General features: G+C 45.7%; 1 protein-coding gene across 1 annotated transcript in view; it reads left to right on the top strand.

Moving 5' to 3' along the window:
• Positions 1 to 2,555: 2,555 nt before the first annotated feature.
• The window catches only part of LOC103662837 (Holliday junction recognition protein), a 52,488-nt gene continuing 28,902 nt past the window's right edge, over positions 2,556 to 26,141 (top strand). The window contains exon 1 of the mRNA XM_040636354.1: positions 2,556 to 2,645. Within this exon, the coding sequence (XP_040492288.1) occupies positions 2,556 to 2,645 (90 nt within the window). The remainder of the gene's footprint in view (positions 2,646 to 26,141) is intronic.

A 26,141-nucleotide genomic window follows, 5' to 3' on the forward strand; every position in this document is an offset into this window, starting at 1 on the left:
TCCACACTCAGTGGGGAGTCTGCTGAAGTTTCTCTCCCTCTCCTTCTGCTCCTCCCCTCCACGTGCTCTCTTTCGTTCTCGCTCTCTCTCAAAAACATCCTAAAAAAATAATTTAAAAATTTAAAAAGTAAAAGGGGGTCTTCAAGCCTCCCTGCTGAGAGGGGCTCAGGGACCCCTTCCCACATCAGTGGGCGCAGTCCTGTCTTCATCACATTCGTGTGCCCGAGGTCCTAGAAGGTGCCTTCTGAGGAAAGGTTTTGGCTTCCAAAGAGCAGCCCGAAACATCTTCTCTAGAGCTTAGGTCTGCTGTGCACACCTGCTCCCTTCATCCCCCTGCACAGGCAGATGGGGGACGCCTGCAGCCTCAGTCTCTCGGAATGGATAAGAGAGCCACACTACTGCCCTTGAGGAAGAATAAGTTTATAGGTGGTCTACCAGTCTCCAAAGGTGGTGGATTTATTCATGACAACCCCAACAATCAGGAGTTGGAACTTCACACACAACTCGGGAAACATGATTGCATAACTTCAAAACTGTAACGCGATGTAACACGATACAGCATTCAATAGCCGCCATCTGTAAGTATACGGTCTTGAAGCCTCTCCGGAGCTACTACTGGGATACTGCTGCTTTCTGTGCATCAGATTGGCAGTATTTGGCATTCGCATGAAAGAGGCACCAGCATTCCACCCATTTGGAAGGCGTTGGAGTAATGATGCTTAGAAGTACCAGCTTCAAGTCTAGGACCATCCCCTTATTTTATCTTTAACTCTGAGTGTATTTCTCTAAACTAATAGAACTCTCCGCTAAAAGTTGGAAAACCAAATCAAGAAAATGACAGTCTGTGGTGTGGGTGGACCTCCCCTGATAGAATCGACCAGTAAGTTGGTGGGAATGCAGGCTGGGGCAGCCACTCTGGAAAACAGTATGGCGGTTCCTCAGGAAGTTAAAAATAGAGCAACCCTATCACCCAGCAATTACACTACTAGGTTTTTATTTGAATGATCCAAACATAGTGACTCGAAGGGGTACATGTACCCCAATGTTTATAGCAACAATGTCCACAATCCCCAAAGTATGGAAAGAGCCCAGATGTCCATCGACAGATGAATGGATAAAGAAGAGAGGGTATACGTACACAATGGAATACTACTCAACCATCAAAAAGAATGAAATCTCGCCATTTGCAACAACATGGATGGAACTAGAGGGTATTATGCTAAGTGAAATCAGTCAGTCAGAGATAGACAAATACAATATAATCTCACTCACTTGTGGAATTTAAGAAACAAAACAGATGAACACAGGGAAAGGGAAGGAAAAATAAAATAAGATAAAAACAGAGAGGGAGGCAAACCATAAGGGACTCTTAACTCTAGGAAACAAACTGAAGGTTGCTGGAGGGGAGGTAGATGGGGGGATGGGGTAACTGGGTGATGGGCATTAAGGAGGTACGTGATTAGCACTGGGTGTTGTATACAACTGATGAATCACTGAATTCTACCCCTGAAACTAATAACACAGTATACGTTAATTAAATTGAATTTAAATAAAATACTTTAAAAAGAGGAATCCTCCAGTAAAATGACAGCAAGAGCGCCCCACATGCTTAATATCATATTTGAAGAGGATAATTTCACGTCACACATACTCAATCCACTGTGCAGTTCTTCTCAAAAATCACGGAGTCGGTGAACACATCAGGAAAGTTCAAACATCACACCACGGGCCAGGGAGTCCAACCTTCAGGCAAAACCAAAAGACTTGTCCAAATACTTGCTTTTAATAATGAAAACTTCAATGTCAAGAGGAATGCAAATCAACACACAGAGAGCTGTCTGTTTATATGACCTAACTGGGAGGAAAAGATGACTGTGTGGTAGAAAACAACAACACGACAGCAAGGGCTTGAGGTCCGGAGAGCCCCTCCGACCAGCAGCGTCACCCTGTCCGTGGTAACCGTCACATAGGATGAGCCCACAGCAGCTCGTGAGAGCGGGGTGACATCAACGTCAGCACTCCTGTCCTCACTACCACTCCCAGAGTGGGGACTCCATAAGAAGAGCGAATAAGGTGTCTCGGGAAAAGCCAAGTGGCAGAAAAGATTCCTGACACCTAAGCCTCTCCACCTTCTCCCCTGCCTCGCCCACCAGGGAAACCCATCCCATCTGCTCAGCTCCTGGGGCCGAGTGGAGTGAAAATGGGGGGTAGCCTAGAAACACTGAAAAGATTTACATTCAAAAGGACCCAGAGACAGTCACAGGAGAACAGAGGTGGAGAAACAGGAGGAGGAGGAGAGAGATGGTAGGGGTGTGTGAGGAGAGCCGGGCACGCAGGCTGAGCGGGGCAAAGGCTGCCACGGTGAATAAGGTCAATGTCAGTTTCCTGGTTTGGGTATTACGCTAAAGCTCTGTGGGGTGTCACCAGTGGGGGAAACGGGTGAAGGGTACATGGGACCTCTCCTACTAGTTTCCCACCTCCTATGAATCTATCATTATTTCCAAATAATAATTTAAGAGGAAAATAACTCCTGTGTAAAAAGGACACCGGGCCACATGGCGGGGGACATCCTAGACGGAACCGATGTCGCCTACACCACCAACCTGTGTGCCTGTTCCCTGCAAAGTTCTGAAGGCAAGTGGAAGGTACATCAGTCATGTCAACCTCAGGGGAAGGGAGCCCATGGTCGGCCAAGGGATGGGCCCAGGGCACAGATACCTGAGAGACTGGCCAGATTTAGGACTTACTTGTTTACCTGTGTATGAGGTTTGCTTTCATGTTTTTATCAATATCTCAATTCTTTTCATTTATGGTCCTTACTCTCAAAGACCGTGGAGGGGTCTGATGAAATTAATGGAAGCCTACTACCTTGCTATGGAGATTTCCTTGGTAAAAATTAAAGCCAGAATGGACTCTGGATTGCTCTGCACATTTTCACAATTTCATAATAAGGTTGTGGAGATACTGACTCCCACGCACATCAGAAGGGACCGCAGTTCCAACCTAAAGACGGACAGCATCTCCAGTTTCCCTCCCAGAGAAACACATGTTCTCTGCACAAACTGAATTTGCTGGGCCCCCCACAGTGCTCCCCAGCTCTGGGGTGGCCCACAGACCCTGCATCTCTAACAAGTTCCCAGGTGTGGCTGGTACTGCAGGTCGGGAGACTCCTATTTAGAGAACCACGGGGCTCACCCAGGACTCTGCCAATAGCACCAATGACCTTCTCATCCCAGCTGCAATCCCAGCTCTTCAGAACTTGTAATTGGATCTCTTTTATAAACACAAAGCACGTGGGGCGCCTGGGTGGCACAGCGGTTAAGCGTCTGCCTTCGGCTCAGGGCGTGATCCCAGCGTTACCGGATCGAGCCCCACGTCAAGCTCCTCCACTGTGAGCCTGCTTCTTCCTCTCCCACTCCCCCTGCTTGTGTTCCCTCTCTCGCTGGCTGTCTCTATCTCTGTCGAAAATAAATAAAATCTTTAAAAAAAAACACAAAGCACGTAACTGGGATGATTCAGAGACCAGATCGTGTCAGCGTGGGCTTAGTGCCCTTCTGTGGTCATAGCTTGAACTTACGGACAGTACAGTTCGTCCTGCGAGCCCATGAAACACATTTCAGCGGGCCATGAACAGCGCCCTAACACCAGGAGTGAATAAAGGCCATGTCTCATGTAATGCCTCTTATGTTCCAAGTACTATACTCAGCTCTTCACATTTATCAACCCTCGGCCCTCCCGTGAATTATATGATTGTTATTTCCCCACTTAAATGGATGAAGAAACTAAGGCACAGAAAGGTTAAACAACTTCCCCAAAGTCACACAGCAAATCAGTAGACGATACAGGACTCAAACTCAAACAGGCTGGTCTGAGAGCCCAATTCTTAAAACTTAAGCTGTCAATTTAATAAGTAGCTATTGCGTGCTACTTTAACACCTCTTTGGGAAGAGACAGATTGTCATTTATACTATATTAATACACCATTAAAATTTAAATCAAGGATTAGAAACCTGGTTTTGTTGGCCAGGGGAGCGGTTGGCCTAATATTATTTTTATTACTGATGCTCATAAGTAATTTTAAATAATCTAGAAATCACCCATTCACAACAGAATACTCTTGTATCCTGTGAGCCCATTGCAAAAACAAAACCAAAATCAAAAATCAATCTGTTCTGTTATTGTCCAAACAAGAATGGCGTGTGGCAAGTTTTCAACATTACAGTTTACCTGCACAGTCAAACCAGTCCTGAGATGTCATTTTCAATCAGGATGTATATCTAAGTCTCCCTATGGTAAAGCAGACAGGACAAGTTTTCCTTACAAAACACTGAATGAGAGGAACTGTGTCCTTCATGCTCTGAAAGAATGTTCCAAAGGGCCTGTACCAAACCCCAGCCATCTCCACTCTTTGCTCCCATCAATTATTCATTATAATGGTAAGTGTGACACTTGCAGAAGCTTCAAATAGAAATGATACCATCAGAGAAATCTTCTCGATTCCCATTCTGGCCTGAGGTGCACACAGGAGCCACAGTGGACCTGCGAGGGTCAAGGTGCACCTCGCCTCCCCCACCTCGTTCACCCAGGAGAACTGAGATGCGTTTCCTTGTAGGAATTATCCCGCTTTTCTAATTGCCCTATTTTTGTCAGCCACAGTTTTGAAGTTTGCCTCAGTGGGGTAAACCCCAACGGCAAAAGCCCAGGGGAGCTCCTAACGTCATTGATTCCAGTGTCTCCTGCCCCAAAGACGAGAGGTGAGAGACAGGAGGTGAGTCCTGGCAGCAAATGAGCTGGAAGGTGCTATGTGCTGAGAGCTCCTCTCCCCCCAGAATCAGGGGAACGACTGGGGGTCCCTCAGTGCCTGGATCCTCTTGTCTTCACAGGTGCCAAGACTAACGTCAATTCTTAAGCGAGACAAAGAAGATGAATAATGGGTGATACTAACTTCGTTCCAAATTTTAAAGAATTATAAATCAAAAGCCACAACCTTGAAAGAAAGTTCTTTACACTCGCAAGACACTGAGGGACCGAAACCCCTACCACGAGTGTATTTGTATTCTGCTTAAGAATCTTAACTCTGAAGAAGTCAGCACTGGCAATCATGCCCTCAAAATTAAATAGAGATAAAACCTTTACTTATTCATCCAACCCCCAGTATTTCCCTTTTGCTTCTAAAGAATACAAGCCATGAGCATGTTTCAGAAGCTGTATGGAAAAATAAGTCAAATACACTTTTCTTCTTTATCCAACACTGTAGACTGCTTGAATACATTCTTTCTTGATGCTAATTTACGCTCCATCATAGTCTTGATTTAAGAAAAACCTGTTTTGTGATGTCCTCGATAGGCTTGAGAACATAGGACTGCTTTAGACAGTCAGTTGCAGAGTTCAGATGCCAGTGAATTTTTTAATAAAGCTCATTTGAGGAAATTTCTGACTCTGTCAATCAGGGGGAAATAAGCTGTCATTTTAAAACTGTCAAGTTTTAAATCATTCAAAACCCTAGCACAGTCTCCTACATCTAAATAAATCCAAACGAGGACTATAGCATCTGTGAACTAGCATTTATTTCTTACCCCAGCAGCTCTTTGAGAAATTTCACCTCTTGTCTTGTTAGTTTAAAATCTTCATAGAAAATCTAAATGGTGTCCCTGCCAACACGCTCTAGTCATACCAGTTCTACAAGTTACAACAATTACAACATTTATAGAGACACAAAAAGCAAAAGTTGGTAACATACCAGTTGGGTTTGTCAGGCAGGATTTGCTTTCACTGGAAAGATCCTGCCGGCCTCTCCTTCTTGCCGGGGAAGAAGGCTTTTTATATGGGAGCTGCCTCAGCCCCGCCCTCCTCCCCGAGGCTCTTTGAAGAGGAGGAACAAAAAAATTTAAGCCTCTGAGAGAAGACTCTTAAAGCCACGGCATACTGTAGCAATTTGGTGATTGAATATGAGTGACGGAGGCATAACTATAGAACGTGGTATTTTAAATGCTAATAAAGGAAACATAAACTTCCTTGTCTTGGCCTGCCAGTCCTAGGATTAAGTCATACTAAAATTTAATTTCTACAATTTGTGGCACATCTTAAAAACCACAAATGAAATAGAAAATGCTCACGATGGAAGGTAATGACAACATTAATTACGGATTAAAAGCTTTTAATTGATTAGAAAAAAAATCATAAATAGAGGACATTTAATAAACTTTCCTTTTTTTAAGACTCTGTTAACTTTCTCCACACTGACATATATTCAGCACTGGGCTAGCTGGGCGGGGATAGTGCGGAGTGGCAGGAAGCCTAATTTTTAGTAATTTCCATGCTTTCCTTACACTTTGTCCATATGAACACTCTGCCAGCAGAGACAACGTAATAATCACCAGGAGGCAATTGTTGGTCGTTTTCTTTAAATGATGTACCGCAGATATCATTGCAATGGCTTTCTCATAGTCAATGCTCCTGGAGTGTTAGCTATTCTTTCTTTTTTTTTTTTTTAAAGATTTTATTTTTAAGTAATCTCCACACCCAACGTGGAACTCGAACTCACAACCCTGATATCAAGGGTCGCACACACTGCCGACAGAGCCAGCCAGGCACCCTGCTTATTCTTTCTATTATGTATTTATATATGCATTGTATGTTACAGGCAAGAAGAAAGAGGATAGTATAATTTAAAAATTGATTATATAGGGGTACCTGCGTGACTCAGTGGGTTAAGCGTCTGACTTTGGCTCAGGTCATGATCCTGGGGTCCTGGGATGGAGTCTCATGTCTGGCTCTGTTCTCAGCAGGGAGTCTGCTTGTCCCTCTCATTCTCCCTCTGTCCCTCCCCCTGCTCCTGCTCTCTCTCAAATAAATAAAATATTTTTTAAAAAATAATTAATTAATAAAAAATAATAAAATTAAAATTGATTATACAGTACAAATGTAAAAGGGTTAGAAATTAAACATTAGGAATGTCAAGGGGCAATTTTGTAAAAGCAGAGCGATTTGGGCAAGATCTGAAAGGAGAGATTAAGATGCAATTCGTGAGAGTGGCAGCTCCTATGGAGAGCGTATCCAGTTCAAAGGGAGAAAACCCCTTTGACAAAGAGAAACAGAAAGTTCAGATAGGACCACAAACTCCGAGGGTCAGGCAGGTCATGGAAATGAATGGAGTGACCAAGTGTAAGGCAATGGGCAAGAGTGGGGGCTCTGGGAAATTGGGAATGACAGGTGCCACGCGTGAATAAGGACCCGTGTGAGAAGAGATCTAGCAGGAAACAGAGCAGAATCCGAGAGATCTCAAAATCACCTTTCATGCGGATCCTAGGACTAGAATTCCCACACTCCTACCATGTCCTTTCCTGCCCCCCACGCACATCCACACACAGACAGAGCCCCTAGGTCCCGTCCTCTCTTGCCTTAGCCTGCAGCCTACATGGCATCCTTCCAGGGATTTTCAGAGATAAAGGAATCAGAAGGTGGAACCTAAAATCTAGTTTGAAAACCAGAAAATGAGGTGGAAAGGACTAGAAAGCTAGAAAATTATCAACTGAAGTACGAAGTGCACAACGATGGGCTCTGCAGGAATACTGGTGGGAGGGGACAAAGCAAGCATCCCAGGCTGGCAGAGAGAAAGCTGGTGGCAGAGGGGGAAGAGCATGCTGTGGGACTGAGAGACGGGTGGAGCATGGCCCTTCATCGGATGACGCATGATAGAGCCAGGGAGCTTCTGGACTTAGAGCATATTCACAGGGAAAGACTCAAAACACATGCCGTCAAGTGAATGGCATAGGTTGCAAAACCGGGCGTACAATTTCATTTTGAGTTTAAAATATACTTGGAGAGAAGGACCAAGGGATAAGGAGGCTGGGGTGGGGACTGAAGCGGAGGGGTGGTGTTGGGAGAATCCATGCGAGGATGTCATGGCACCGAGGAATAAAAGAAAGACAGGGCTCTGAGTTCAAGGCTGGGGGCTCAGATTTGATTTGACCGGTAGTCCCCTGTAGGTCCTTAATAGTGACAGCAGGAGTCACACCCATGCTGAAGGTCACACACAGCATGGACTGGAGGAGTCGGTCCGGCAAGGAGGAGAGTCTCCAGGTGGACACAGTCCCTGTGAGGTCCAGGGAAAGCCGGTGCCTCCTGAGAATGAAGAGGGTAGGTCCAAACTCCAGGCCTGGTAGCTGCGCCTACTGTATGCTTCCCGGCCCAGAAGGCTGGATTCAGCCCCTGTTCTGGGCTGAATTGTGTCACTCACCCCCAACCCTCCGAATGTGACCGTATTTGGAGACAGGGTCTTTCTTACAGGGGTAGTCGAGTCAAAATGAGGTCTTCAGGGTGGGCCCTGATCCCATATGACTGGTGTCCTTATAAGGAGATGAGATTGGGACACAGACACACAAAAAGGGAAGACCACGTGAGGACACAGGAGAAGACAGCCATCTGCAAGCCAAGGAGAGAGGCCTCTGAAGAAACCAAACCTGTGAGCTCGATCTTGAAACTCCAGGATGGTGAGGGAAAAGTTTTGATTATTGAAATCACCCAGTCTGAGGAATTTTGTTACAACAGCCTCGCAGACTAATACAGCGCCTGAGGTCAGATGTAGACCCATCTCTAGGAACAGCCAGGACCACCACAGATATGCCAGGGAAGAGCAGGGAATTCCCACGGGAGCCTGTGGCACTTCCACTCCCACCACCACCCCCAGCCCCCACCTTCAGCACGGCCCAGCATGTTCCTCTGAGGGGTCGCAAAAGGGGCTTTTCCTGTAGTGTTGGACTAATACAGCGCCTGAGGTCAGATGTAGACCCATCTCTAGGAACAGCCAGGACCACCACAGATATGCCAGGGAAGAGCAGGGAATTCCCACGGGAGCCTGTGGCACTTCCACTCCCACCACCACCCCCAGCCCCCACCTTCAGCACGGCCCAGCATGTTCCTCTGAGGGGTCGCAAAAGGGGCTTTTCCTGTAATGTTGGCCCAGTGGCCCAGTCCTGCCCTCCAAGTGAGATGAATTAAGTTAGTGTAGACTTTTCTCATTCATTTCCTGATTCTTAAACCGGCAGGTTCTTTGTTCTGTCCCAATGTTCACCCTGATCCAAACTTGTATCCGTAACAAAGTATCATCTGGCCTCAACAAGTTCTAGTCAAATGTCTTCGGTATGTCTGGAAAGTCTTAAGTGAACGGATCCTTGCTGTAAGTCAGTGCTAATGCTGTCACGCACCGGGAGGGATGGAGCCAGAGGGATGAGCAGGCAGGGATATACAGGTGTAGTGTTGGTCCGTGGGTATAGGTACAGGACAGGTACAGGGAGAGGGATAGACACAAAACCCACAGATTTGCCATTTTATCCAAGACTTAACAAAATGCCCAAATTCCCTCTACCGAGGCAAGCGGGAAGATTTTTTAAAGAATTTTCAAATGCGATGCGGTTGCATTACCGTTCAGTGCCAGAAGGTGGCCTCTCTGAGCAGAATCGGGGGCTGCCGGGGAGCCGGGCTCACGGCCCTGGATCTGCAAAGCCGGTTTCACGGGTGAATAATGATATGGGCCACGCGTGTTCCTCCAGACGCTTCCTTGCCCCATCAGATAAGCAAAGCCCGTCAGTACACTCCCGGCCCCATCGCGGGGTAAACGTACTTAATGCCACCGAACTGTACACTTAGAAACGGCTGAGATGGCAAACGTTATGTTACGTGTGCTTCGCCACAGTGAAAAATAATTCTCGAGAATACGGAAGGAAACCACTGAGGGTCTGAGCGCCGGCTCTGGGCCTTTACTAACGGTGGGGGTTTGGACACCCACTCAAGCCCCGAGCCCCAGTCCCTCGGTCACACGAGATCCTCAGGCTGTGGCAGGACTGGGGGGGAGGAGTCCACGGTGGATGGAACAGCCCTATTACTGTCCTTTCTCCCTTCAATTTCGTCTGTCCCTCCAACTCAGTGCCCACATGTTAAGGCAGGGAGACGGGGCTCTCTTCCTGTTGCCCAGCCCCCGCTAAGAGAGGGGTGGGGGCTTGCCGCCCCACTATCAGTAGTGAGCCCCACATGCTTCCACGGCTCTTCCTCCGTGGGTGGCCCGTGACCACCTGCATCCACATTTCAGGAGCGTGGGTCGAAAACGACCTCTCTGAGCCTCGTGTCATCACCTCTAACATCATCGCCTGTAAAGCTCTCAGCCCAGGCGGCACGATGGGAGCAAAGCATCAGGGACTGTGCCCGGGCTGGGTCCCCTCTGGTCACAGGCTCGACATTCCCTGACTGTCCGACAAGCGTGCCCCTGACACTGACCAACAAGGAGTTCGCAAGCGGATTTGAGACCTTAAAGCAGATCGCCTCAAAGAGCCTCTGTGGAAACTGCATTGAAAATTCTGCAATTCGAACAGACAAAGCCCACAGCGGGGTGGGGTGGGAGGGTAAGTCCTTTGAGGCACGGCTTCTGCCCTGACCCCAGCCCCAGTGCGCTTCAGCTCCCGCGTGTCAGAGAAAGTAGGACTACTTTGCATATGCAGGATTCATAGTGGTCAGTTGGCCTATATGACCTCGCTCTGTCCCATTTTAGAGCTCAAGGCAACAAGAACCCATTTCTTCCCTTTTCTCCAAATTACCGAAACTTTGCTTGAAGGAGACGAAATAAGTTCTGAGTGACTTCTGACCACTTTTATGTGGTCACGAACGGCATGGAAAGAAGCAGCAGACCCACTTGGGTTAGAAGAACCGTTCCACCTTCCTTCGGCTCCGGGGGGTGAGAAACCCACCCCAAGACGGGAAGGACGCTTGAACGCTACTTAAAAGCGCGCGGTGGCTACGGGCGATGGAGGATAATGGAAAGACAGCGTGAAAAGCGGTGAACAATTAGCATTATTAGAAGTATTGCCGTCCCCCAGAGTGGGCCCTAAGTGGAGAAGGGTTCAAATGTCAGAAATAAAAATAGCCAACAGACCCCAGATGATAACTGAGCATTTGCCCCAAAAGTCACATGACGGAAAAGAGGTTTTCTGAGGGGACAGTGGGCACCACAGCATGCTGGCCCCTAGAAGCCCCATCCACGTGCATCAGGCCAGAGTGGCTGGCTGCCGGGCCCTGGGCGGGGGGGGCTGCGAATTCAAACATGCTGATGGCAAAGCCTGGCACATGAGGAGCGCAGGCCAGTAAAAATCGTGGTAGGTAAAATCGTGGTAGGTAATGAAGAAATAGGAGTCTTTCGTGGTGGGGGATTCTGATCTGTTTCAGGGACGCATGCCATCCAGAGACAAAGGATGGGCTTTCCGGTCCGCTTCTTCCCTGATATCCATCTTATGACGATGGTATCTCCAAATTGAAAGTATTGGACCATTCACCCAATAAAGTAGTCCTGTTTTTAACAAGTGTGCAATCAATCATAAACCCCCTCCTGTCATATGCACGTGTCCACACATACCTTGGATATCGGAGGACATTTATTGTTCTATGCCAAGCACGGGTCTAAGTACTTTCCATGTGCCGACTCATGGAACCTCCCAAGAAATCTGCAGGGAGGTGCCACTAGTATCGTCAGCCCCATTTTACAGGGAGTATAACTGAGGCACAGAGAGGGTAAGTAACTTGCCCAAAGTTACATAACTAGCAAGTGGTAGAGCGAGGTTTGAAATCCAGCCTGTTTCCAGGGTCCTTGTGCATAACTTCCGTGCTACAGGCACACCACACACACGTACACACAGAGACATACACACACACACACACACGTACACACAGAGACATGCACACAGACACACACACACACAGAGACATGCACACAGATACACACACACACACACACTGACAGTTACTCAGATAAGAGGCACAGAGAGGCAGGTTGGCTGTAATAAAACTCAAAGAAAGGCAGGGCTGTTCAGCTGCCCTCTTCAGCCACACTTTTGTGGGACATGTTCTGTTTTCAGGAATTTCCAAGGAATCTGCTTGATGTCTTGCTTCCACGTCTCGTAAGCATCTCAGACTTAACCAGTCGCAACCAGAGTGCTTGCGTCCACACCACCCCATCCCTAACCTGTGCCTCCCCTAACGTGGCTGGTGACTGTCACCCACCACCCTCCAGCTGTTCTTGGCTCTCTCTTCCCACGTGACCCAATCCATCAGTAGTTCCTGTGGGGTCTGCCTCCAGTCCTGATTCAGTGTACCCCAAATCCAGCCATTCCTCTGCTTCCTCCTCCACCCAGGGCACCACTGTCTCTTTCCTGGAAGCTGACCCGGCATCCACTGGTCTGTCCCCTCCTACCTGTGCTCCATGACCTGTTCTCCACCCCTCTTCCCAAGCCATCTCCTCAAAGCCCCTATCAGATCGCATCAGTCCCCCTTGTGGAATCCTCAGGTGGCTTCCCATTGTATCCAGCATAAAATCATGTCCATACTGTGGCGGCGGCCACCTGCCACCTCCTCCCCCAGCACCCTCCCTCCTGTCCCTCCTCAGGCTCTTGGTGTGTTCCATCTGCCACGTCTAGAACTCTCTTTCCCCAGGTCTCCTAGCATGCGGCTGCTTTGAGGATGCCTAGAGCAGAGGTTAAGAGCTCAGGCTTCAGAAGGGGACTGCCCAGGTGAAAACCCCAGCTCCACCAGTGGACCTGTGTGAACTTGGGCAAGTTACTTGAGCTCTCTGTGCCCACTTTTCCCATTTGTAAAAGGGAGGTAATAATTACACCATCCTCGTAGATATTTTGTGAGGATTTCACTAGTTAACACGTGTAAGGCATTCAAAATAGTACTTGGCACACAGTAAGCATTCAGAAACCATCCCCTCATTCGAGAAGCCTACCCGGATCCCCTCCCCCATCACTCTGTCACTTCCCGTCTTGTTTTTCATTGTGTTGATCACTACTTACGTTACCTTCTTTACCACGAAACACAGAGGAAAGCCTTGAACTTCCTTTTGAACACGTCATCTGATCAATTACAGGCCGTGGATCGAGGATCAACACCGACGTCCACACCTTCTAGCCTTTACACAAGGAAGGTTACAACTCTAGCGGCAGCGAAGACTGGCCACACGTCGACTTGGAGTCCTGGGAACTGCAGGTGCGTTGGTGGGTGTTTTTGCTTTTTTGGCCCCTGACTGACTTTTTCCTAATCCTAGAACAAGATAAAACATTTAAGACTCAAATACGTTCAATGCTTTCTTGTTCGTTTTCTCATAAACTACAAACGAATGGAAAATTGTTCGCTGTGCGATGCTGCGTCTCAAGTTTAGAGAGGGGACCACAGCATCATACCTGCGCCTCCCGTGGCTCCTGGTGTGGCCAGCGCCCAATACACAGTGGCTGGCTCCTCGGCACACTGCCAGAGCTCCTCTGAATGGCATCTCTCTAAAGAGAAACTAAGGCCCAATAGGGTCCCTTCCTGTGCTCCCACCTCCCCAGAACATGGGCTCCTTTCCTACTTCATTTGAAGATAAGAAGTCTCGGGGCACCTGGGTGGTGCCGTTGGTTAAGCAGCCAACTCTTGGTTTCGGCTTAGGCTGTGATCTCAGGGTCGTGAGATCAAGCCCAGCACCAGACTCTGAACTCAGCTTGCAGTCTCGTTTAAGACTCCCTCTCCCTCTGCCCCTCCCCCAACCATGCATGTGCATGCTCTCTCTCGCTCGCTCGCTCTCTAATATAAATAGATAAATCTTTAAAAAAATTTTAAAAAAGAAGTCTCCTTCATTGAGAGACCCTTATTTGCCAACAACTCTATTTCTAGGCTCAAGTCATAGGAAGTCATGAGCTGTGGACGAAGAACGAGCCCATCCTATTCAGGCTGCAAAATGGAATGGAAACACATGCAAGGACTTCTCTACCTGCCGTGATTCTTTTACTGCGAAAGGCGTTTCCTTCTCTCTGTCTCTCTAGAGACAGAGTCTCTCTGTCTCTCTGCCTTTTTCACTCCTCAGTTTGTACCTTCTCTTTCACCAATGTGTCAGGACTCTTGGCCATTCCAGGATCGCCTCTGAGCCCCACCACTGATACTCAGACTTGAAAGTTGCCAGATTGTTCTCTACCCTCCGTGGCATATCTATTATAATAGAGACTTGGAGAAATTTTATTCACCAGATGTTCTAAAGAGATCAGCCAATCAGTTTGACTCTCTGCTGCAAGGAAATGAAAACCCAACCTAAACTCGAGTTAGCTTAAGTTAAGTATGGGATTTATTGGCTCAGGAAACTGAAAGTGACAGGGTCAGACTGTCTTAAGGCTCAGAAAACATCACCATGATCCGGCCTCTGTCTATGTATTTCTCTATCCGGGCTTTGTTCTCAGACATGTTTTTCTACTCGTGATTCTAGGACGGACCACATAGCGATATCTGCATCAATCTCTTGGGCAAAGAACATGAGGGAAAGAGGGTCCACTTCCCAGACCATGTAAACAGAGGTCTCAAAATTGAATCTTTAGATTTCTGATTGGCCTGACCGAGGTCATGTGTGTCCCCTAGCCAATTACTGTCATCAGCAAATGCAGTTCAGTGGCTGGCTTGTGCACAGATCACAAGCCCATTCGTGGGGGGGGGGGGCTGTTGAAGAACAGTGGTCACCAGCTGGGAGGGCTGAATCCAACCCAAATATATTTCTCGTTAGGCCAGTACAGAGTTTTAAGATCTTCCATTTGGGCATCTTTAGCCGATTCCCTCAGTCTCTGGTTTCTTACATAAGGCTAACTTACACACTGACGTTATTGCCTAGTCCTGGCAGATAGTTGATTTTGGGCTCTATTGTAGATGGAACTCGAGAATTCAGTGTAGCTGAACCAATGATCTTTGAGCACCGATTCATCTTATGTCTTTAGAGCATGTAAAAATATTGAATTAGACTCAGCAATCTACCAATCAACAAACAAAAGTTACCTTCTTAATCAAGAGTCTACAGGACTTGGGGACTGGGCTCACTTAATCGGATGTAACCATGGTCCGTGGGCACATCTCTGTGCCCCAGCAGATTTCCGCGGGGATAAAATGGTGTGTGTACAAAAATGCCTGGAGACTATTCTGTAATAGCAACCCCTTGTCAACACTTTTTATCTCTGAGGATTAATGAAAAAAAGCACTTTTTAAAAAAATGTATTTCTTCCTCATGTTTAAGTTACATGGGGGCATCCAGCAGGCAGCTACCCACACGGTATGCAGGACCAGTCTCCACCGTTCTGTGGCTCTGGAATCCACTGGGCCCTGGAGTCCTCTGTAAGATCATCTGCGAAATTCAGCAGACAAAAGGGAAGTGGAAAATCGTGAGGCTGGTCCTCGACATGACCAATATGGCTTCCAGCTACATTACACCAGCCAGAACCTGGTCTGTGAACATGTCTACCTTGAGGAGAGGCTGGGAAGGTAGTCTGGCTGTGTGACCAGGAAGAAAAGAAAATAGAGTCTGTGAACAGCTACCCAGAATCTTGGAGAAGCTATAATGCAAAGGAAGGGTCTCGTTCACTTGGGTCACGGTCTCCACATCCCTTATCCCTCAAGATGACACTTAAAAAAAAAAAAAAGATTTATTTATTTATTTATTTATTTATTTGAGAGAAAGTGGGAGGGAGAGGGAGAGAATCTCAAGCAGACTCCCCACTGAGCACAGACTCTGACACGGGGCTTGATCCCATGACCCTGAGATCCTGACCTGAACCGAAACCAGGAGTCTGATGCTCAACTGACTGAGCCACCCAGGCGGCCCTCGAGATGACACTTAATACTTAACGTGCACACTTTGGAGACGGCTCTTCTCAAAGTGACCAATTTCAATTGTCCTGATTGGTTGTCAAATACCAGCTTTTAGTCATTGTACCAAAAGCTTTGGCTGTGTCAGTTCATTTGGTCTCTGAATCACCCCATGGAGTGGGCATCATTACTCCATTTCACAGATGAGGAAATTGAGGCTCAACAATGTGAGGTTGTGCCCATTTTGGGTCACAAGTGTCAGAGCCAGAAACCGAACCGCAGTCTGTCCAGCTCCAGAGACCGTGCTCTTAACAACAAAAGTCAATTTCCAGATCAGGACCGGGTGTTGGTTGTTATTGTCTTGTCTAAGTGCAGTTAATTCAGAACACTAGCGGAAATCTCAAGCACTCCTTTAAAGGTTCATCTCATTGTGAAGTGATATGTCTATGCTGGGCCCCATGGAACCGTCAGTCGGTTGGGCTGTAAACTTGCTCTCGTGCCAACCCTGGACTCGGCTCGTGCTCCCACACAATTCTGAAACAACGGCATTCCCCCCGAGGCTCGGTGGGGGCTGTGTTCAGGGCTACAGGCAGCAAAGCACCCCACAGGTGTTCTTGGGGAACCCAAGCTCCTTCTTTTGTACCGCTGTTCCAGGTGAGAGCCAGGCAGACTCCGAAGAAAGGAACACCCAAATCACAGGCTTCTCTGATGCCCGTTTTGACAGAGAAGCTCAGCCATTTGAAAGCAGTTGAAAGCAATTATTGAAAACAATTTAAATTCTAAATACACTGAATTTTAGAAAAAAAACTGCAATGAAACGACACTTTTATGAAAAATAGATGAGGTTGCTTCCAGTAATTATAGATCAGTGCGGATATGTTTCTTTCATTGGCCATTAATTTATATCAATTATTTATCAAGTCCTGTGATGCTGTGAGCTTAAAACCACTTAGGACTGGGTGCTTTAATGTGTTCTTTAAAGGGACAGACTATAGATTCCACTTCAAGATGGGCTTTCTCTCCTGTGACTGGCATGGAAAGAAAGAATAAGCTGTTGGGATCGAAATTGACCTCATCCTTACAAGGAAGTTATTTCTCCTGCCCTCTACCCCCTAAAGTTATGGTGAAATTTTTTACAACTGTTTTGGGGGGTGGGGGGTGCCATTAGGTTCCTTGATTACAGAGATGATGCTATGCTTAAGAATTGGTGGTCCGACACAATGGGCATCTTAGGCAGTGTCCTGGCTCAGATAGAGTCCTGATTAGATGGCCCATTGGATGTCCAGGCCACACCCATGAGTATGAGATCAGACTTGTCCCAGGTTTCTTTATGACGTCTGGTCAACCCCAACCCCACCCAGGGAACATGAACTCAGAAGTCGAGCCCAGGTAATGGTATTACCTTACAGCTGTTCTATTCTTTTTTTACCTTTGTGCTGTTTCCTATTCTTGGATGTCTAGTGATAACAACAGTGACTGCTGTATGCAGAACGGAAACTTCCCCAGTGCCAGGGAAGAAGTAGGGAAAGTGGTGAAAGTGACTCATGATAGAAGTAGTGGCAATGGTGGGGAAGACGCTTTCACTCCAAGACAGACTCAGCTGCAGGTGCCCACTCATTGGGAAAACTCTTTGCCAGCCTGGCTCAACTCGCTAAAGTCCAACCCACCTTCTGGCAGTATTTAAATACCAGCAAGCTGGCTGACCAATGCACCCCTTCCCTTTTGTTTCGTGACTGCCTTTGATCTCATGCCCCCATCGGGCTGAAAGACCATGGTCCGATGCCTTCTCTCCTCCATGCTTTGCATGTTAGCTTGCTTTCTTACAGGGCATTTTCTCTCCCACCTTCTCTGTCCTGCTAATGCCTACACTCAGCCTTGAAGGGCCCAACTTGTGCATTTCCTATTTCAAGAAACTTGTTCTCAGTTCCCGCCCTTTGCTTCCCTGAGTCACACCGCCTGTGACCATCACTGCCACTGCATCTGTCCCCCACTGTGTTGTGACTTCTGTGAGGACAGGGCTGATGTCTTCTGGCATTCTCAAGGCATTCTGGAATGCCCAGGACAGTCAGCCAGAGAGTTCTTGGTATATGTTGTGTAATTAATGAACTGCGCTGAAAACTAGTGAACAAACCAATTCTGGATTTACCTAGGGGGAAACTGATCCTTGGTGACAGACTTAGAAGTGCCTCGTCAGTTTCAAATCTTGGGATCTGAATGATTTTCTTCTGTATAATTCACACGCTAGATTCCTTCCGCAAACGTTCTCACCATTGTGGTTTCATCTCAAATTTAGATAGTTGGTAAAAATAATCTACTAAAAGAAGAGTAGATTTGAATTCCTAAAAAAGACTGAAAAACCTGATATTGGTTAAATCATAGATTCCATTCAGTAAAAGAATAAGATTTCAAATGGGAAATTACATGACCTAAAATAATAATTTCTCATATTCAAATAGTTCCTTATCTGTTATAAAGAACTTTTGAATATACTGTACCTTTTTATTTACCCATATTTCAGCTAAATGCTAGCCTGGATGAAATGAAATCCAGGCTGGCATTTCAGCATAGCACACAGGCCATATAGATCTTGCTTAAGAGGGTCGCTTTAAAGCCAGGCTGCCTATGTTCCAATCACATTCATCACAGACAAGCTGTGTGACCTTAGGCAAGTTGCATAATCTCTCTGAGCCTCAGTTCCTTCACCTATAAAATGAAGACAATAGTTGAATCTTTGTTTGAGGGTTGTTGTGAGATATAAAATGAGTTAATGCTGTGTTCCTCAACCTGGGCTGCATATTAGAGCCATCGGGAATGTTTTTTTTTTTTTTTTTAAGATTTATTTATTTATTTATTTATTTGAGAGAGAGAGCAAGCAGGCAGAGGGGCAGAGGGAGAGAGAGAAAATCTCAAGCAGACTCCCTGCTGAGTGTACAGCCAGACACAGGGCCTGATCCCATGACTCTGAGATCATGACCTGAGCCGAAACCAAGATTCAGCTGCTTGGGGCGCCTGGGTGGCTCAGTCATTAAGCATCTGCCTTCAGCTCAGGTCGTGATGCCAGGATTCTGGGATTGAGCCCCCACATCGGGCTCGCAGCTCGGTGGGAAACCTGCTTCTCCCCCTCCCACTCCCCCTGCTTGTGTTCCCTCTCTTGCCGGCTGTCTCTCTCTCTGTCAAATAAATAAAATCTTTAAAAAAAAAAAAAAGATTCAGCTGTTTAACCGACTGAGGCACCCAGTGTCCCCATCAGGAGGGTTTTTTAAAATACTGATGCCCAGGCCACCCTGGACCAATGATAGCAGAATATCTGGGCTGGAGCCTGGCCATCCAGACACCAGTATTTTTAAAGTTCCCCAAGTGATTCTAATACGCAGGCAGCACTGAGACACCCCTACCCCCAAGTTAAATGATGAAATCACCTGGCGCAGGGCCTGGCACACATTACATAATGTTTAGTACGTGTGGCCAGGCTTGACGTCTGCAGTCACCAGCGGCTTTACCTGCATCATCGTGCCACGGGGCTGCTGATGACTTTTGACTACCACTTTAATTATTGATTTTCCTGGCCTTTTAGCTATTCTTGTGGGAAAGCTCTTTAAAATATGCTGCATACTTTCCCTTGTTCTTTTTTCTATTAATAACTTTTTAAAATTCACGTAGGTAATTAGAAATTAGAAAAGAGCAGTCCATAAAAACAGCCTTGAATCTCCTATAATCCCACACTAGAGAAAACTACTTCCCATGTCGTTGGATGCTTGTCCAGATTTTAGTAACCAGGTCTATGTTCCATTAGTGGAACATTCAAGGGCAGCCTGCGTGGCTCAGTCGGTTGAGCAGCTGGCTCCTGGCTTCAGCTCAGGTCAGGTCATCATCTCAGGGTCCTGGGCTCGCCCCACCTCAGGCTTCCTGCTCAGCGAGAAGTCTGCCTCAGGATTCTGTCCCTCTAGCCCTCCCACTTTCCTCTTTCTCTCTCAAGTTAAAAAAAAAAAGGTAGATCATTCGAGGTATACTCTATTAAAATCTACATTTTCTACTTTAACATTTTAGGAATATTTTCCTGTTGGTAAATATATTTCTAAGACTTATTATTCTACTCTAGAAGCTACCATAATATATTAACCATGCCCTCTCTTTTTTTGAATAACCTGTTTCCAGTTTCTGTATGTTACAAATAGCATTGCAATAAACATTCATTCATGTGTTTCTTCATTCTTTGATTTAAGAAATATTACTAAGTGTCTGCCTTATGCCAAGCATTGTTCAACGCAATAAGGACACAGCAAGGAGCAAGAAAAATCCCTTCCATCCCTTCCAAAGGGGGAAGAATGACAGTAAACAAACAAACATGTAATCTGTGGGACAGTGACAAGGGCCACAAGGGAAATCGAATGAGAGCACAGAGGAGGTTGGTATGTTCACTGGGTGACCAGGTGAGGAACTGACACGTGAGCAGAGAAATACATGTGCTGAAGGAGGGAGCCAAGCAGGTACCCCGGGGAGGAGCATCCCGTCAGAAGGAGGTGCTCAAGTTACACCAAGATGGCCCCTGTGCCTGGAGTAGAGCAGGCAAGGGGCGGAGGGATGGGAGAAGTAGATGACACAGGAGATTGGAGAACACAGGTCAGTACTAGGGATTTTACCCCAAGAAAAAGGGGAGCCATGGAGGGTTCCTAACAGAGGAGGGACAGGGCTGAGTTGTGTTCTTCACAGCTGCTGCTTATGGAGAACGGGCCGTCGGAAGGCAAGGATGAAAGTACCATCACCAGTTGGGAGGCATCGAAAAACCCAAATGAGAATGGTGGTGGCTTAGCCAAGGCCAGGAAAGTGGGCGTGCAGACAAGTTCTTGCAACCAAATCTTTGTTCACACCTTTACCTTCTGTGAGGGGTTGAATTGTGCCCTGACCCCACCAAATTCGTATGTTGAAGCCCTGACTTCCAGTACCTTAAAATGTGGCCCTATTTGGAAAGAGGGTCAGTGCAGATATAATTAGTTAAGACAAAGTCATACTGGAGTACGGCAGGTCTTTCATTGGATATGACTGATGTCCCATAAAAGGGAAAAATTTGGGGAGAGAGGTGCACAAGGGGGGACACCATGCACAGATGAAGACAGAGAGCAGGGGATGCTTCTATAAGCCAAGGGAAAGACCGCTAGCAAATCACCGGGCCCTAGGAGAGAGCTGTGACAGCATTTTCCTTCAGAGCCTCCAGAAGGAACCAACCCTGCTGACACCTTAACCTTGAACTTTCTAACTCCAGAACTGTGAGACAAGACATTTCTGTTGTTTAAATCTCCTAGTTTGTGGCACTTTGTTTCAGCGGCCCTAGCAACCAACACCACCTCCCTAGGATAAATTCCCACAACGGAATTGCTACTTCATAGGAAACCGCTATTACATATTGCTATCGCAAAGAGCTGTATCTATTTATATTTCCAACTGCAGCATCTACGAGGGTCTATTTTATCATATTCTTACTAACCCAGTTTGTTTTGTAACGTTTCACAGTACGACAGGTAAAACTATCTTAAAACTATCTTAACTATTTTATTTATTTTAGATTTTATTTATTTGAGAGGGACAGAGAGAGTGACAGCACAAGCAGGGAGGAGAGGGAGAAGCAGGCTGAGCAGGGAGCCCAATGTGGGACTCGATCCCAGCTGGGATCATGACCTGAGCCGAAGGCAGACGCTTAATCAACTAAGCCACCCGGGCGCCCTATTTTGTTGTATTTTAATCTGCATTATTTGATCACTAGTACCTGGACATTCGTACATGTTCACTGATTCTTATGTGAATTACGATGGGAACAACCATCGTTTACCCATTTTTCTGTGGGTCTACTTGCCCATCCTTACTGACTCATACACACATAAAGAAATCACCTTACCTTTTCGAGTTTTCATTTGGCTTTTAATTTTTAATAGTTTATACTGGTACTATCTTTTATTTTAAGATTTTATTTTTAAGTAATCTCTACACTCAACATAGCGCTCAAACTCACAACCCCAAGATCAAGAGTAGCACGCTCTCCCGACTGAGCCAGCCAGGGGCCCCTGTTACACCTGTTACGCCACCTGTTACAGTAACCTCTAGCTGCCTATGGCTATTGAGACTTCACATATAGCTGGACCTGTGTGAGATGTGCTGTTAGTATAAAATACATACCAGATTTTGAAGACTTATCATGAAAACAAAGAATATAAAGTATTCCATTAATAATGTTTTCTTTAATTTTTTATTTAAATTCAGTTTTGTTAACAAATAGTGTATTATTAGTTTCAGGGGTAGAATTTAGTGATTTATCAGTCGCCTATAACATCCAGTGCTCATCACATCACGTGCCCTCCTTAATGCCCATCACCCTGTTACCCTATCCCCCCACCCCCCTCCCCTCCAGCAACTCTCAGTTTATTTCCTATGATTAAGAGTCTCTTATGGTTTCCCTCCTTCTCTGATTTCATCTTGTTTGATTTTTCCTTCTCTTCCCCTATTTCATCTGTTTTGTTTCTTAAATTCCAAATTAAGAGTGAAATCATATTGATTACATGTTGAAATGATAATATTTTAGGCACATTGAATTAAACGAAATATGTCATTGAAATAATGTCACCTGCTTTTCACTTTCTTAATGTATCTGCTAGTAAGCTTACAATTACATATATAACTCATATATGTGGCTCCCATCGTATTTCTGTTAAACAGAACCATTCTATATGATAAAGATGTAATGTTTTGTGTATGTAAATTCTTAATTTTCTTTACTAAAGTATAATCTATCTGGTGTTTCCTTTGTGGTTTTGGCTTTCAGTATCAGGCTTATATACTCCACACCCCACAATTATATTAATGATGGCCTATAATTTGTCCTAATACATTTTACATTTAAATATTTACTTAATTTGAAATGTATCTTTTGCTCATGGTGAGAGATTAGAATCTAATTTCAATTTTTTTTCTAAATAGTTATATTGCTTTGTTTCTGAAACTTGGCTGGTCTACTCATATTCTAATCATTTTAGGTTTGGAAGGTATTTTAACATCTTGTAGGACAAATAGCCCACATCGGTTTTCTCTTTCAAATATTTCCTGCTAAACTTGCACATTTGTAATTCCAGATGCACTTTCTATCCCTTGTATAAATTAAAAAAATCCATTAGGATATTTATTGGAATTAGGATAAATATATAAACTAGTATGTAGCATTTTTTTTAAGATTTTTTATTTATTTATTCGACAGAGATAGAGACAGCCAGCGAGAGAGGGAACACAAGCAGGGGGAGTGGGAGAGGAAGAAGCAGGCTCATAGCGGAGGAGCCTGATGTGGGGCTCGATCCCACAACGCCGGGATCACGCCCTGAGCCGAAGGCAGACGCTTAACCGCTGTGCCACCCAGGCGCCCCAAGTATGTAGCATTTTTGATAATGGAAAAGAATAACAACAATGCTGAAGAATAGAGAACCACTCATGTAAATCTTGGTACATCCCAAGGGAATGCTGTGATGATGTGGTTGTGTGCTTATTTAATCTGGAAAGATGTCCGTGATGTATTACTGAATGAAGACTACAAGTTCTGAAATATGCAGGTTAGTAGTATTCTCTTGATATGAACTTGTATACATAAATCTATATATGTCATATTCAGAGACACCTGTCTGAAAGAGTATTAAACCTATTATAATAATTATTTCTACATAATTCTCTTCACCTTCTCTTTTTTTGCACTTTCTACATTACTTGACTAATTTTTTTATAAGTAGCCATTTTTTAAACAACAAAAAGTTATATAGTTAATGGGGCGCCTGGATGGCGCAGTCGTTGGGCGTCTGCTTTCGGCTCAGGGCGTGATCCTGGTGCTCTGGGATCAAGCCCCACATCAGGCTCCTCCGCTGGGAGCCTGCTTCTTCCTCTCCCACTCCCCCTGCTTGTGTTCCTTCTCTCGCTGGCTGTCTCTCTCTGTCAAATAAATAAATAAAATCTTAAAAAAAAAGTTATATAGTTAAATATCCAACTGACCGATTAATTCATTAATCCTGAGTTAACATTTGTATTATACCATATTTTGTCTAGCCATTCAAGGACATGGTATATCATTCAATTTTTTAAAATTTTTTGCCTCCTTCAAAAAACTTTTGTGGTTACAATCACATAGATTCTATATATTTCTTATTATTTATATTCCAATTTTTCTACTATATATTATAGTTAGTAGTTGATATGCAAGAAAACTAAAGAATTTTATTTATGCATTAATTTTTTAAAATTTCAGTTACCTAGAAAAGGAGGGAGGCTAAGGAAAAAAAATTCAGTCACTTGATAAAATCCTCAATTAATTTGGCATGCTTCTCCGTTGATTTATTCTCTTGAATTTTCTCAGTAGACAATTACATCATCTGCAAATCATCGGTTTATTCTTTCCTGATGTTTAAACGCTTTCTTTTTTTGCATGTAATACACTGGGTAGTTCTTTATATTAATATTGATATAATTATATACTGCATGGATATAATTATAATGTTACTAACACACATCCTTGTCCTCGTCTCCATCTAAATAGTAGTAATAGCCCTGTAATTTTGTCATAGTTACAGCTGTGGGCTCCTGGCTCCTTTCGGAACATGCCGCCTTGGTGTTGCAGCCCGTGGCATACCCAGCCTGGGCACCTGCTGGTTTTGCTTTGACTTAGCCCTAGTCAGAGCCAAGGGGCTGGCAGGAGCACGTGCTGTCTGGAGAGGTTGAAGCCTCTGCATCGTCTCCAAGTAAAAGGGGAGGAGGTGCTCACTCATAAGGACCAATGAGCTCTTTCCAAGGCTCTGGGAATGCCAGGTTGCTGGAGACACCAGCCTGAACTTCCCAACCAGAACCCTGATCTGGGCACAGCACACCTGCTTTGTCTGGGGATTTCACCTTTCCCAGAGCTCAGCCACACTGAACATTCAGTCTTGGGCCTGGACCTCAGCTCTCTCTGCCTCCCTCTTGCAGGAGATGAGAGCCTCTTTCTATGCTACCAAGGAGACCTCTGTTCTCAGCTTATTATCTATGCCCAGAACATCAGTCCAGTTATCATAGCCATCCTGTTCCATTGTTCTTAGGGCTGCTACTTCCCCCATATGTCCCGACTGCCTGAAACACTACACCAGCTAACACATTCCCTTCCAAAACTGCACCATCCCCATTCACCACCAGAGAAAGAGGCAACAATTGGACCTCCACTCGGTACCTGGCTCCCATCAGGACAGAGTCCAAAACCCCTTCATCTGTGTCTCCCGGAACCTGTAAATGAACTGTATGGGAAAAATCTTCGCAGTGGTCATTAAGGTGAAGATCTTGAAATGAGATCATCCTGGATTACAGTGGACCCTAGAGCCAATGACATGTGTCTTTATCGGAGAAGGCGAGAAGACAGAGGAGAAGGTGTAATGAGGATGGAGACAGAGACTGGAGCCAAGCCAAGCGGATTGCCGGCAGCCACCACACTCTGCCCCAGCGCCTAGAAAAGGAGCCAGCCCTGCTGACACATTGATTTAGAGTTCTAATCTCCAGACTGTTGTTTTAATCCATCCAGTTCCTGATCATTTGTCAGGGAAGCCCTAGGAAACCAACATAATCTTCTTTCTAGAACCACCCTTGGAAATAACTATCTCAAATTGGGTTCCCCAGGAGGCAGACTTTGAGATGGCGTTTAGAACACAGAATAGTTATTAAAGATTGCCCATGGAACCAACATCCATGCAAGAGAAGATCGGGGGCAGAAGCAAGAGTGGACAGAGGGTTGAGCCACAACTCAGGTCCAACAGCAGCCTTGGCTGACCCTTGGAGTTGACTCAAATTGGGTCAAGATGGCCACAGTGGTCGGTCATGGGTGTGGGCCATCCTGGTTGGGTGTGCCCTCGCGTGAGCCAGCTTTCGGTAACAGAGGTGATCCCTGGAGGAGCTACTTGCCTGCGGGGGGCGGGGGGGGGGTGTCTGCCAGCAGCACTTCCCGTGGCTGAGGCACGAGCCCTTCACTACAGACTCTAAGTGGCACGGCACAGTGTGCAACACAGCTTCTTTGGCTCAATGCTGTTTTTGTAAAATTTGAATTCTGTAAAATTCAAAAAATACTGTTTTATAAAATCCTTTGGCTCAACACTGTCTTTGTAAAACTTCTTCTGTTTTTCATTATGTATAGATCAGCTGTTTGTACTGTAATAGGTTTCCATGGTATGAATATGCCACATGTCAACTGTTGATTGACCTTTGGTTTCGGTTATGAGATGAATTGTGTGTGCCCCCCCCCCGCCCCTGCCCAAATCCAAACATTGTAGTCCTAACCTCCAGTACCTCAGACCGTGACTTTACTCAGAGATAAGGCCTTTAAAGAGGTAATTAAGTTAAAATGAGATCGTTAGAGTGGGTCCTAATCCAGTTAGGAAGAGGAGATTAGGACGCAGACACACCCAGAGATGACCGTGTGAAGACACCGGGAGAACACCGCCATCTACAAACCAAGGAGAGGGGCTCCA

The sequence above is a fragment of the Ursus maritimus genome, unplaced genomic scaffold (genome assembly GCF_017311325.1).
Source record: "Ursus maritimus isolate PB19 unplaced genomic scaffold, ASM1731132v1 scaffold_1, whole genome shotgun sequence".
Lineage (NCBI taxonomy): Eukaryota > Metazoa > Chordata > Mammalia > Carnivora > Ursidae > Ursus > Ursus maritimus.